This window comes from Electrona antarctica (genome assembly GCF_951216825.1).
Source record: "Electrona antarctica genome assembly, chromosome: 14".
In the NCBI taxonomy this organism is placed as follows: Eukaryota; Metazoa; Chordata; class Actinopteri; order Myctophiformes; family Myctophidae; genus Electrona; species Electrona antarctica.
In genome coordinates, this window is record NC_136795.1 from 20,607,805 (window position 1) to 20,619,709 (window position 11,905).

Here is an 11,905-nt window from a genome sequence, read left to right on the forward strand (position 1 = left end):
GATTTTAGTTGACTAATTTGACCCATTGGTAGTCGACTAGTCGTTTACCTATTGTGTATCTTATTTTAGATTTGTTTAGCAAGATATCAAGCTAATGCCAACTATAATCTAGTTGAGAGTAGCTTGATATCTTGTAAGCCCAAACCACACCAATGATTGCAAGGAGTTGCATTGGTGTGGTTGACCTCAAAACTGTTTAGTTACAAGGAGTTCCGACTATAATTGCAAGGAGTTGCAACTATTCAACTAGTACCAACAAGGTCGACTAGTGGTTATACTAGTCGACTAGTTGGTGAAGGCCCTACTGTGTGTACATTTACATGTACACACGATGAATGCACACACATGACATTCATTTAACTATGTAGAAGCAGGGTGTCCCAAGCATAGGGTCTGTGACAAAAAATGAGTCTGAGTAAATATCTCATAATATTTTTATTTTATTTATTTTTTACTTTCCTAACTTAAAAAAAAGATACAAAATATATATTTGTTTTCTTCAAAGAAGATATCTACAGAAAAATAAATCAGACGCGTTGCGATGCTTTGTGATCTGCTATTTTCACTATCTTTGAAATGGGGCTCAAGTGCTTAATTCATAATGTATTTTTGTAAGCTTGCGCCTTTTGGGGAGACACCAAATGTATCTTTTGAAAAGGTTTGAGAACCCCTGCTATAGAGCGTCGCAGTCCTACCCCCTTTAATGACGACGCCAGGCCCAGGAAATGATTCCCAATGCATTTTTCCCATAGACATTTCAAAAGGTATTTATTTAACGACGGTTACGCCGCGGACAAAGCCAACTCGAGTCGTGACAACTCATGACAACAAACACAATATTTTGGACCAAACAAATAATTACAAAGAAGAAAAACAACAAAAAAAGTGTTGTAACCTGCCGTTTTCTTCTTCTTTCTAATTATTTGTTCGGCCCAAAAAATTGTGTTTGTTGTCATGATTTGTCACGACAAGAGTTGGCTTTGTCTGCGGCGTAAACGTCTTTAAATAAATACTTTTTGAAATGTCTATGAGGAAAATGAACGGAGAATCATTTCCTGGGCCCTGGTAGGGGGCGGGACTGTGACGCTCTATAGAGAGTGTTAAATAACATGGACCAGCGTCTTGCGGTGCCTATACTGCCTACAGTAGCCCAGCTTTATCTCACAACGTGAACATTGGGGGAAATAATAATAATAATTGCATTGTTTAAGGAAGTTCTTTGGTAATTAGCAGCTGTCTATTTGGGCGACTGTTGTCTGCATTCATAGATCAGTGGTTCCCAAGCTCGACCCCCAAATTATTTTGGTGGGTCCCAGATGATTAGCTTAATGTTTCTCACTCAACAGTAAAAGTAGTGCTGCACAATGAATCGTAAAAAGATTCGAGATCTAGATTCAGACACCTATGCGATCTAATTTATAATTTTTTTAGCAAGAATCGAGTAGGCCTAGTACTAGTTGGCTGTCCAATTCATTTTAGTTACTCTTATGTTTTTGCTACAAGAGAGGTTTCAGTCAAGCATTTTGATGTTGTCTGTTAAAGCCACAGTAGTTGGCTCCAGGTGCCACATTTTATAACAAAAAACATTGCATGGATGCACCTGGGACGTATACTCAGTGATGTATCCCAAGGTCATCTGGGTTTTGGGTCTCTCGAACATCATACCCCTCACTCAGGCGACCCAGCCGGGGTGATCAAGTCCCAACTTACGTCCCAGTAGCTACCGATCAGTCCCATTAGGGAAAGACCAAGGCCACACAATCTGTTGGAACTACTCCAGAACTACTCTGCCAGGGCTGGGAGGTACGCTTCTGGCGCATGGAAGGACTAGGCTCTGTGGGTTGACTCCTATCCGGGTCCCTCCTACATCTCACCAGGTCCACTCCTGCTCTCACCAGGCCCAGGACCTGTGCATTGCACCAGAGTCCCAGCACCAGACACTTCATTCAGGAATGGTGGATTCCTAAGCCGCAATGGTTCCGCAGACTCCACCCGAGCAAGAAGGTGGTGCTGCAGGCTCCACTTGTGGCTTGAATGGCCCTCCTAAACATAGATATATATAAACTCTAGATGGCTCAAGGCGGAGTTTCTGACGTTGTTCACCCGGCAGCCATCTTACTTCGGGGCTACAGTACAGTATGTTCAATGGCAGCTCAAACAGAAACAGTCATAACTCGCTCAAATCTTGACGGATTTACAAACGGGTTGGTTTATTCCAAACGTTGTCAACGTGGCTATGATTCAGGACGCTTATCTGCTTAATTTATTTTTTATATGAACGTCGTATAAAAGCATATAAGTATGCGGACGTCTCTGACACTTAGAACAAACCAAACCGTTTGAAAATCGTTTGAAAATTGAGCAAGTTATGGTCATTTAAGAGTACATGCCCCATAGACACAATGTTATGTGGCCCGAGGTAAGATGGCCGCCACGTAACGACGTTGCTCTCCATTGGCCAACAGCGCGGGTGAGCTATCTAGAGTTTATATATATCTATGCTCCTAAAGGCCTCACCGAGGGTTTGTTGGGCTTCCTCCTCACGGAGGACACAGGCTAACCCATACTGCTCACCCGGGTGCCGTCTACATTCCGGCTGTCACCCGTCTCTCCGGTGGTCACCATGCAGACTATACCTGGTTGTCACATAGTCTATTCCTATGAGTCACTATAAATAGAATAACTATAACAAAAAACATTGCATGGATGCACCTGGGACGTATGTATCCCAAGGTCATCAGGGTTTCGGGTCTCTCGAACATCATACCCCTCACTCAGGCGACCCAGCCGGGGTGATCAAGTCCCGACTTACGTCCCAGTAGCTTGAATGTAGTAATGTTCAGCAACTGCAGACTAAAGACAATACATATTTTCATGGAACAAAATGAGAATCATTTCGTTCGTAAAATCGTTTTAAAATGTCTACAAATATTTTGAAAATAACAGATCTACAAGCTCGCAATGCATCCTGACGCATTGTGAGCTTGTAGATCAGTATTGTAAGTACAGTACTTAATTAAATGTACTTAGTTACTTTCCACCACTGCTTATAGATCATATAGATGATCGGAACTCTGTCTTGCTCGTGAGTTGTGACTGAGACCAAAACCAGATCTTTGTCATCTAGATACAAGGAACTTATTTACCAATGTAGAAATGACTTATGGAGTATTTATGTCATAACTGTGAACATCTGCTGGGCTTGTTATAAAAAATAAATAAAGATCTGTGTGGTAACTGTTATCTGTACAGTATGTGTCTGCTAACTGAAGACCACATTAAACGAGCAAAGAGTTATTACGATTTCCTTTGGCCTGTATCACTTTTCTTCTTTCACAAATCATGAATAAACCAAAGCTAGGGTTATGAGTCTTATGACTTACCAGTGGTGGAAAAAAGTACTCAAATTGTGTACATAAAAGTATCAATACTGCAATGTAGAAACACTGTTAGGCTGAGCTCACACCTTTAATGCACTGCATTGCTGTGCGAAAGCCATACAACAGCTTGTAATCCAAAATGTGGACTACAAACCATGTGACTTCCATTGGCAATGCATTGGGGCGGCCATGACACTACACAACATTCATCCAACAAGCATACAGCAATGCAGTAAAGGTCTGAGTGAGGCCTTACAAGTAAGGCCTCACTCACACCTTTCGATCTAGCATACAACATTGATGCATGCTAGATGTAAGCAAGATGTAAGTGTCATGGCCGCCCCAATGCATTTCCAATGGAAGTCACATGGTTTGATACAACATTTTGGACTACAAGCTGTTGTATGGCTTTCGGCTGTGTTTCGACTGCCCCCCTCCCCCTCATACAACACAAATGTTGTGTCAAACCATGTGACTCCCATTGGAAATGCATTGCGAGCTTGCATCAGCTATACATCTCATACAACAAGCATACATCAATCTGTTGCGACCGTGTGAGTCGCCCCTAAAAGTGCGGTAATAAAAAAATACTTGAGTAAAAGTACCATATGTAAAAGTACTGCAGAATGGTATCTTATGTGTAAATGGTTATACAAATTATTCATGTATGTAAGTAAAAGTATTGGAAATTGGAAATACATAAGAATACAGTCCCGCCCCCTTTCATGACGACGACAGACCCGGAAGAGAATACCCCATAATTTTTTTCCCATAGACGTTTCAAAAAGTATTTATTTAAAGACATTTAAGCCTCGGACAAAGCCAACTCTTGTTGTGACAAATCATGACAATGCCCATTTTGTCGTTATATGGGTCGTTGAAATAAGTAACTAGAAAAAGTGCCCCTCGGGGCATAGATCTCCACCAGGACAGGTCAGGTTGTGGCCTCCTGGTGGCGCTATAATAAGCCAATGTGAAAAGGGTGCCATATTCCTCAGTCTAGTAGGAACGTCTGTGAAGGATTTCACGTAAATTGCACGCTGTGTTCATGATTTGAGGCTTTTTGTTCAAAACGGGCCAATCCTGTAAACTTTGAAAGCCAATGTTAGCCAATCAGGATCGAACATGAAATATCGGACAGATCTGTCTTGAGCACATGACTATAGACTATAGAGATACTGTAACGATTTTTGGACAAAATATGCAGGAGTAATATAAAAAAACATGTTTTAAAAGTCGTCCTCCTGGTGGCGCTACAACAGGCCGTTCTGGAAACTTTGGGGCAGAGTTTCATCGTTGGCATCTAGGGAGTGTGTGCAAAATTTGGCATCGACCACGTTAACGGTGCCGGAGATTAGCTGTACACAGACGGACGGACGGACACACATGCACACACATGGACACACACACACGGACGGAGTGAAAAACATCTCTCCCCATGCCTTCGGCCTGGTGGAGACAATAAAGTTTGAGACCCTTTGCAGTTAAAAAAAGTTGAATTATATTTTCCAGCTAGGCAGCTTTCAGCTCTGTGTACACAGTGCTGCCATAAGCTACACTGAGCCTCTAGGTGGTGCTGCAGGTCCACATTGTGCTGGAAAGAGTGCGGGTAGCGAGGGCAGCTGAACAGCCAGTAGATGCTGTGCTTGCGGCTGTGGGTGATGAGGTTGGAGCTCTGGCTGAAGGCCTTGCCACACACCTGGAGCACATGGGGCTTCTCACCTGGAAGGGGGAGATGGTTGCAGGGCAGGCAGGGAGACATGGATTTATAGGAATTGAATTAACGACAGCGGTCGTTTGTTCAAACAATGGGTTCAGGGCCAGGGGTTCAGCAAACAAGTACAATTTTGAATGCTTTTATTGATATACAGTTCACAGTGACCCAAAAGTGATAACATTTGTAAATAAATTAAATAAGAAGACAAACTATCGCACAATAATTACTAATAAAAAAATCCATATGCTTTATTGGCATTGGGGGGGGGGGCTTCTAGGCAGTGGGGTATGGGGGGGGGGGGGGTACGTATAACCTACATTTCTGGGAGGTGCAATGGTCCACATTGGTCCACAACTAACGACGACTCCATCGCCAGCGTCGTCGAGTAACTTTTAGTTACTCCACTCCGCCCTCTACCGATATTGCCAAGAGAAAACCCTCATAGAGAATATTTTTCCTTTCTGGCCAAAAAGTACCTTTTATACGTGTGGTGGGGGGCTCAGAGTGCTTCCACTAAGGAAAGTAGGCTTTCTAAACCCGCCTTTGTATTGGTGAGTAGCAAAAACCTTCTTTTTATTTACGCTAAAGACGAGAGGCTGGTCTGCATTATGCGAGCCCCGGAAGTCATTGGTAACATAGCTCTAAATGCAACGGCATTAGAGCTATGGATCAGAGCTAGGGAAAACCTATTTTGTCATTTTTCAATATGTTCCCCTACTTGGATTTCTTAGGACTTTTGATATGTTATTAGTGACATATTTATGAAACAAAAAAAGTTGAAAGAGTTTGTGTTGCAATTTGTTTGAGGTTAAACCCTAGATTGCCTATACCAGTGGTTCCCAAAGTGGGGTTCGGGGACCCCCAGGGGTCCTTGAGGGAGTTCTAGGGGGTCCCCAGCTAAATGATAGTTTGGAACCAAATGGACCTGGGTCTGTAACTCTAAGAGTGTACAAATGGACCCTAACAGGTCTATTTGGTTCCATTTGTACACTCTCAGAGTTAAATTGATTTTACAATATAAATTGGTGGTCCCAGAGATCCCGCACACTTGCAGAATTTAAATCTAATTAGATTTAAATCTAATTCTGCAAGTGAAGACAGTGTGCGGGATCCCTTTTTTCTCTACTTCTCCAGTTCCAGTTATCCGATGCACCTGTCCACTGTACTGTAGGTGTGCATAAGGACTTTTTTCTTCTAGGGTCCCAGAGATAGACATGCCATTAAATGGGGGTCCGTAGACTAATACATGTCAAACTGGGGGTCCTTGAAATGAAACGGGTTGAAAATCACTGCTAGAGCCATACAAATCTTCTCTTATGGGGGACCCTGGCATATCTTTTCAAATGGGGGTCCGCAGGATAATTAGTGTCAATTTGGGGGTCCTTGACATGAAAAGGTTTGGGAACCACTGTCCTATTGATCTCGCTGCCCTCCCCCCCACCCCCACCCCCGTTCTTCCCTTTCTTTTTCTTGGAATAACGATACGATGGGAAATATGCACAAACCTCGTGCAAACCATCTTTCACCATTACATTTTACTTACAAAAAAAAGAATTGTCCCTGTAATCATTATTTCTCTACACCAACAAGGCGGACACTCTAACCACAAGGCCAGCTGGTTATGAAATGGGAGGAGTTTGAAAACGACTTATAAAACCCCAGCATGTTGGCCTTTAATCAACAGAAGGATCACGATGGTATGTATGACATCATTATTTTTCACAAATGTGGGCATTGAAACATCACATGGAGAGTGTAGAATGTGTGGAGCATTGTCCAGGATCATACATTGTGGGATGGCGTCCCTATTTTAGAATTTGGGCATGTCATTATAAGACTCGCTATAGAAGGATATGCTAAAAAAAAACTTGTCTGAAGCTCCCAGTAGAAATTCTACAATTCTTGTCGTTGCAGAAAGATATGTCTTATGGCTAATGCTCCATCATACATTTTCACAAGCTCATTGTTAACATTGCAAGCTTTAGATCTACTATGTTCGCTGTGTGACAACTGTATGACGAAATATATAAAATAGGACTTAGGACTTGAGTGGTTTTATTTGTCCTTTTTTTCTAGGCAGTTGTGGACAACATCAGGCTTTTGGCAGCTCTTTTCCTCATTGCATACCCTCTGCAAGCATCAGGTACATTTTCACTTATGCATGTGTTCAAATAATGCTGTGGGAACAGGACATTATTTTGGTAAATTTTATATTTGTGTGCAAAAAAAAAATATATATATACACAGATATATATAGATGCTTGTTTAAGAAAACACCATAGACATTAAAGTTTGTGTTGAATTAAACATTATGTTGTAATTGATGTAAGATGATAAGAGCGCCCCTCACTTCACACGGGTGTGATTTTTATACTCATACCTACTGTACCTAATTAGTGTGGTTGCCCAAAGGGCAAACAGGCTATAGTTATTGTCACACTTTATTATTTTCCTTTTTCCGGAGTAACCTACCTAACTTCCGCTGTGATTGCCAAGCTTTGCATAACGTTTGTAGTAGCTAATTGGCTGTTGTTGGTTACGTAACCAATCTATGTTTTACAATCGTTTATAAAGACATGAATTCCCTTGCAGGGACAGAAGACCAAACTATTCAAGCGTTATAGACATTTTCAAATTAGGGAGGGGCCTATGTACGCGACTGCGGCAACCACACTTTGCAATTTTTCAAAATTGCGACTTTTCTAATTGAATTTAGTGTGTGTGGCTAAAATTACATATTATATGACAATAATCTACCTTGATCACTTACAGTATGTGTATGTTCAAAACCGGTTCTAAAACAACTTCATGCCAGGGACCCCTTTTTACTAGGTGGGGAGGGATTACAGGAAAGAGAGTGATTGAATAATCATTCCTATACAGTAGCCTACATTGTCTCGTTGGGCTGACTTCTAGCCGGTACCCTTGGGGGTCCCCGGAACACACTTTGAGACCTGTTGCAGTAAAATAAATACATCAATACATAAAACATTATTTAAAACCTCTTTTCAGGTTTATGTGGGCGTCCAGGTAGGTCACTGATATTCAGTGAACCGTCATCTGACAGCTTTGTGGAGATGACCCCTAAGAAGCCAATGAACCTGACAGCCTTCACTCTGTGCATACGTATGGCCACAGAGCTGAGCAGAGAGAGAACGATCATTCTGTTTGCATACCGAACACAATTCTGGGATGAACTCAATGTGTGGCGTGAAACGGATGACAGGTAGCTTTCTTTCTTTCTTTCTTTCTTTCTTTCGATTTATTGATGTCCCCTTCAGATGTGCGTGAATGCCCATGCAACTCCCTCGTGCGTGTGTGTCTGTAGGCCCATTCACATCAGTGCAGCTATTTCTGTGGGCAGCCTTTACAAGAGTCTATTCATTAATCCTAGAACACTAAACCCCGGGTATATTTTTTACCCCATGTAACATTCCATAACAAAATATTTCTCATCAAAATATATTAAAGTACACCAATTCATGGCAATTTGAGGTACTCTTCTTTAATATTTCAACAGGAAATTTCACAAAAATAAGAAAAATAGATATCATGGGGGGCACTATCATGGGGGGGATATATGCCAAGGTAGGCAAGAGCTACTTATCATCACTCCACATGTACAGCCGGCAGATTTTTGTACTACCGAATCTGACATAGTGGAGTAAGTGGACTATTGAATCTGAAGCAGTGAGAAAAGAGTGGCGCTGGCTGATGACGTATCAGTAACGTGGCTATGTAACAGGTGACGTTATGGAGGCTAGCCAGACTGAGTAGCGAAGTGACAAACAAATTATAGAATTCTCTCTCTCTCTCTGTGTGTGTGTGTGTGTGTGTGTGTGTGTGTGTGTGTGTGTGTGTGTGTGTGTGTGTGTGTGTGTGTGTGTGTGTGTGTGTGTGTGTGTGTGTGTGTGTGTGTGTGTGTGTGTGTGTGTGTGTGTGTGTGTGTGTGTGTGTGCGCGTGCGCCTGTGTGTGCCTGTGTGTGTATTAGATTGGGCCTCTTCCTAGCTTCTAATAGTAGAGGTGGTGTCTTCTTCCGTCTCCCTCAACTTGGGGCCCTTGAAACCCATGTGTGTGTCACCTGGAACTCCAGTTCAGGTCTAACTGCATTCTACATGGACGGCAAGAAAAGCCCCAGTAAGATCTACAAGAAGGGCCACAGCGTGCAACCTGGGGGAAGAGTTATCATCGGCCAAGATCCTGACAACTATGTTGATTTGTTTGATGCCAAGCAGAGCTTTGTGGGAGAGATCAGTGACATCAATATGTGGGACTATGTCCTTTGTCCTCACACTATCAAGGCTTTGTACGCTGGCCAGCGGGTGGCAACAGGCAACATATTTGACTGGGACACAGCAGAGCTCATAATTAAAGGGCGGCCTGGGCGGGTGGAGGTGGTCGATAATGAACATGTAGCATAATTCATACAGAAGTCCCGCGAGCTGAGCGTGCTCTGCGGTCAATAGTTTCAGAGAGGATAGAGGGCTGCCGACTCACTGAATAATCTATCTATAAAAACAGTTTGCACTCACACAAACGGACGCATTTCGACTATTCAGGCCTACTGATGAGTAGCCGAAACGCTACTCATCAGTTTGTCAGAGACTGTTGCTGCTGCGGTATAGATAACAAAATTAAAAGAAAATTCAAATTGTGAGTGTGGACTGTTTCTATAGACAAGTAGCATAATTCAAAACAGACACAGCATATTTGTAACACTATAGTATAGAGGATATAGTGACACCTGCCTATACTAATGACCTCATCAGTGGTAAAACATTAATTTGTATGACTTTTTTATTGATTCTGCAACAGATTATGTTTCAACAAAACTTACCAGGAAGATAATTTATCCTTGGAATCCCCACCGATGATGTCATTGTTGGTAGCCTACATCTGAGACACTTAACAGACAATAGCAGATCTACAGACAGAAAAGTGGTAAAATCTTATAATGAGAATTAGTGAGGACCAATTTAATCATGAAGATATAAGGCTGCCAATTAACCACATTAACCCTGATGTCCCTATTTTGGGGAATATGTAGGCTACAGTACACATTTTCCATCCTAAAGATGTCATCATCTCTCTAACTCTAACTTATATTACAACTTTTTGTGTTTTTTCATAATGCCCTACTTGATCATACTACAGCGTCACACAAAAGCAAAAAAAGAAACACGGCTATTTGTAGATCTGCTACTTTTGCTATTTGAATTCTGTAATGTAACAGTTTTGGAATTCCACCCGGCGTAGACGATATCTAGATGATATGTCATCAATCTAGAATCGAGATAATGTTGACACTAATATGTTAGTATTAGTATTGAATTTATAGAATCTCTCTTGTATTTATTATTTGGTGTTTAACTTCTCAGCAGGGGATCTTGTCACAAGCTCCAGTTGCTCTGGTCCAATTGGGTCTCCATTTTCACTTCACTATTCTCTTTTTGGCTGGTTCAGCATTGCAATACCAATATTGATGTTGCCTATAAGTTTAACATGCCTGTAATATGGCCATTCAAGGACGTCATCTCTGTTAGAGTGGAGTGGACAACTATAAGAAGGGTCTATGCAACTTTTCCACCAAAACAGTGACTAAATGTTTTCGTCGACTACCTTTTTTCACTGACTAAAACAAAATAAAAACTAAATAAAAACTAATCTATGATGACTAATACTGTCTATGACTGAATATACTGACAATTTTGTCAACAAATGAAAATAAAAAATAAAAAAATAACATTTTAGGGAGGGACTAGTGGAAAAGAGATCCAGTATAGTCAGTAATTTTATGTTTGGTTGCGCTGGGGTGAAAATAGCAGATCTACAAGATAGATAGATAGACCCTGACGAAGACCTTTTGGTCGAAACGCGTAGGTCCTGTTATTTATTTGCCTTGCTCATCAATAAATTATTTGAATCTTTTTTCACCAAAGACAGAGTGCCTTGGATTCCTTATTTCTTTTCAAGTCTGCAATTTACACCTTTGGAATCAAGCAGTACAACTTGAAGGAACTATACCTTTTTTGTATATGGTTCTACCTGTATTACCAAAGAGCACCCATCTAAGTAACTAACTGATCCCTGCAGCACTTCCATTTCTCTATTTTTAAGCAGATCTACAAGCTCACAACATGTCGCAGCTTGTAGCTTGCGGCTATTCCTTTTCTGCACTAGCAATGGGATGGACTCAATGTTTGGCATTACTCAGATGACACGTAACTTCTCTCTTTTCTGTCCTTACATTTCCTTCCTTGCAAAGTAAATGCTTTAAGCGGTCAATATGCAAAACCCCAAATTTCTGTATGCAGAGGCGGTCCCTGCTTCACCTTTAAATCGAACGATTAAAATCGAACGATTTAATAAATATCAATAACAATATCATTGCTGCTGTCAAGGAGTGAAACATATACCAATATAACAATCCAACCCAGCATTACTGGGTATATTGTAACAATATACCCAGGATTACTTAGTATCATATATATATATACTGTATATATATATACTGTATATATATATTATATAATAATAATAATAATAATACGCGAATAATACACGTATAATACGCGAAAAATACACAAATACGCGAAAAATACGTGAATACGCAAATAATACACGAATACGCGTATAATACGCAAATAATATGCACTGAGAATCCTGGTTCTTAAAGTCCATTCAGCTGACAGAGTCAGCAGCAGCAGGTTCCAGTGGTCTTCCCTCCTGTAGCTGTGGAAAGACAGTCTGTCCTCACTGGAAGTTGTGTGTTTGATCTGAAGGTGAAATGTGTCTGGCAAGGGGTGG

General features: G+C 41.2%; 1 protein-coding gene across 1 annotated transcript; it reads left to right on the forward strand.

Moving 5' to 3' along the window:
• Window positions 1-7,178: 7,178 nt before the first annotated feature.
• Window positions 7,179-11,419, forward strand: LOC306937011 (C-reactive protein-like). Its single transcript, XM_079520686.1, has 3 exons — window positions 7,179-7,240; window positions 8,110-8,323; window positions 9,090-11,419. The coding sequence occupies exons 2-3, from the start codon at window positions 8,175-8,177 to the stop codon at window positions 9,517-9,519; spliced, it is 579 nt and encodes a 192-aa protein (XP_079376812.1). The 5' UTR covers window positions 7,179-7,240; window positions 8,110-8,174; the 3' UTR covers window positions 9,520-11,419.
• The last annotated feature ends 486 nt before the right edge of the window (window positions 11,420-11,905 follow it).

Excerpts from the sequence above, each read along its gene's own strand:
- LOC306937011 (XM_079520686.1), top strand. The coding sequence starts at position 8,175 with ATGACCCCTAAGAAGCCAATGAACCTGACAGCCTTCACTCTGTGCATA. Across the intron at positions 8,324-9,089 it reads TGGCGTGAAACGGATGACAG|ATTGGGCCTCTTCCTAGCTT; the intron begins GTAGCTTTCTTT and ends TGTGTGTATTAG.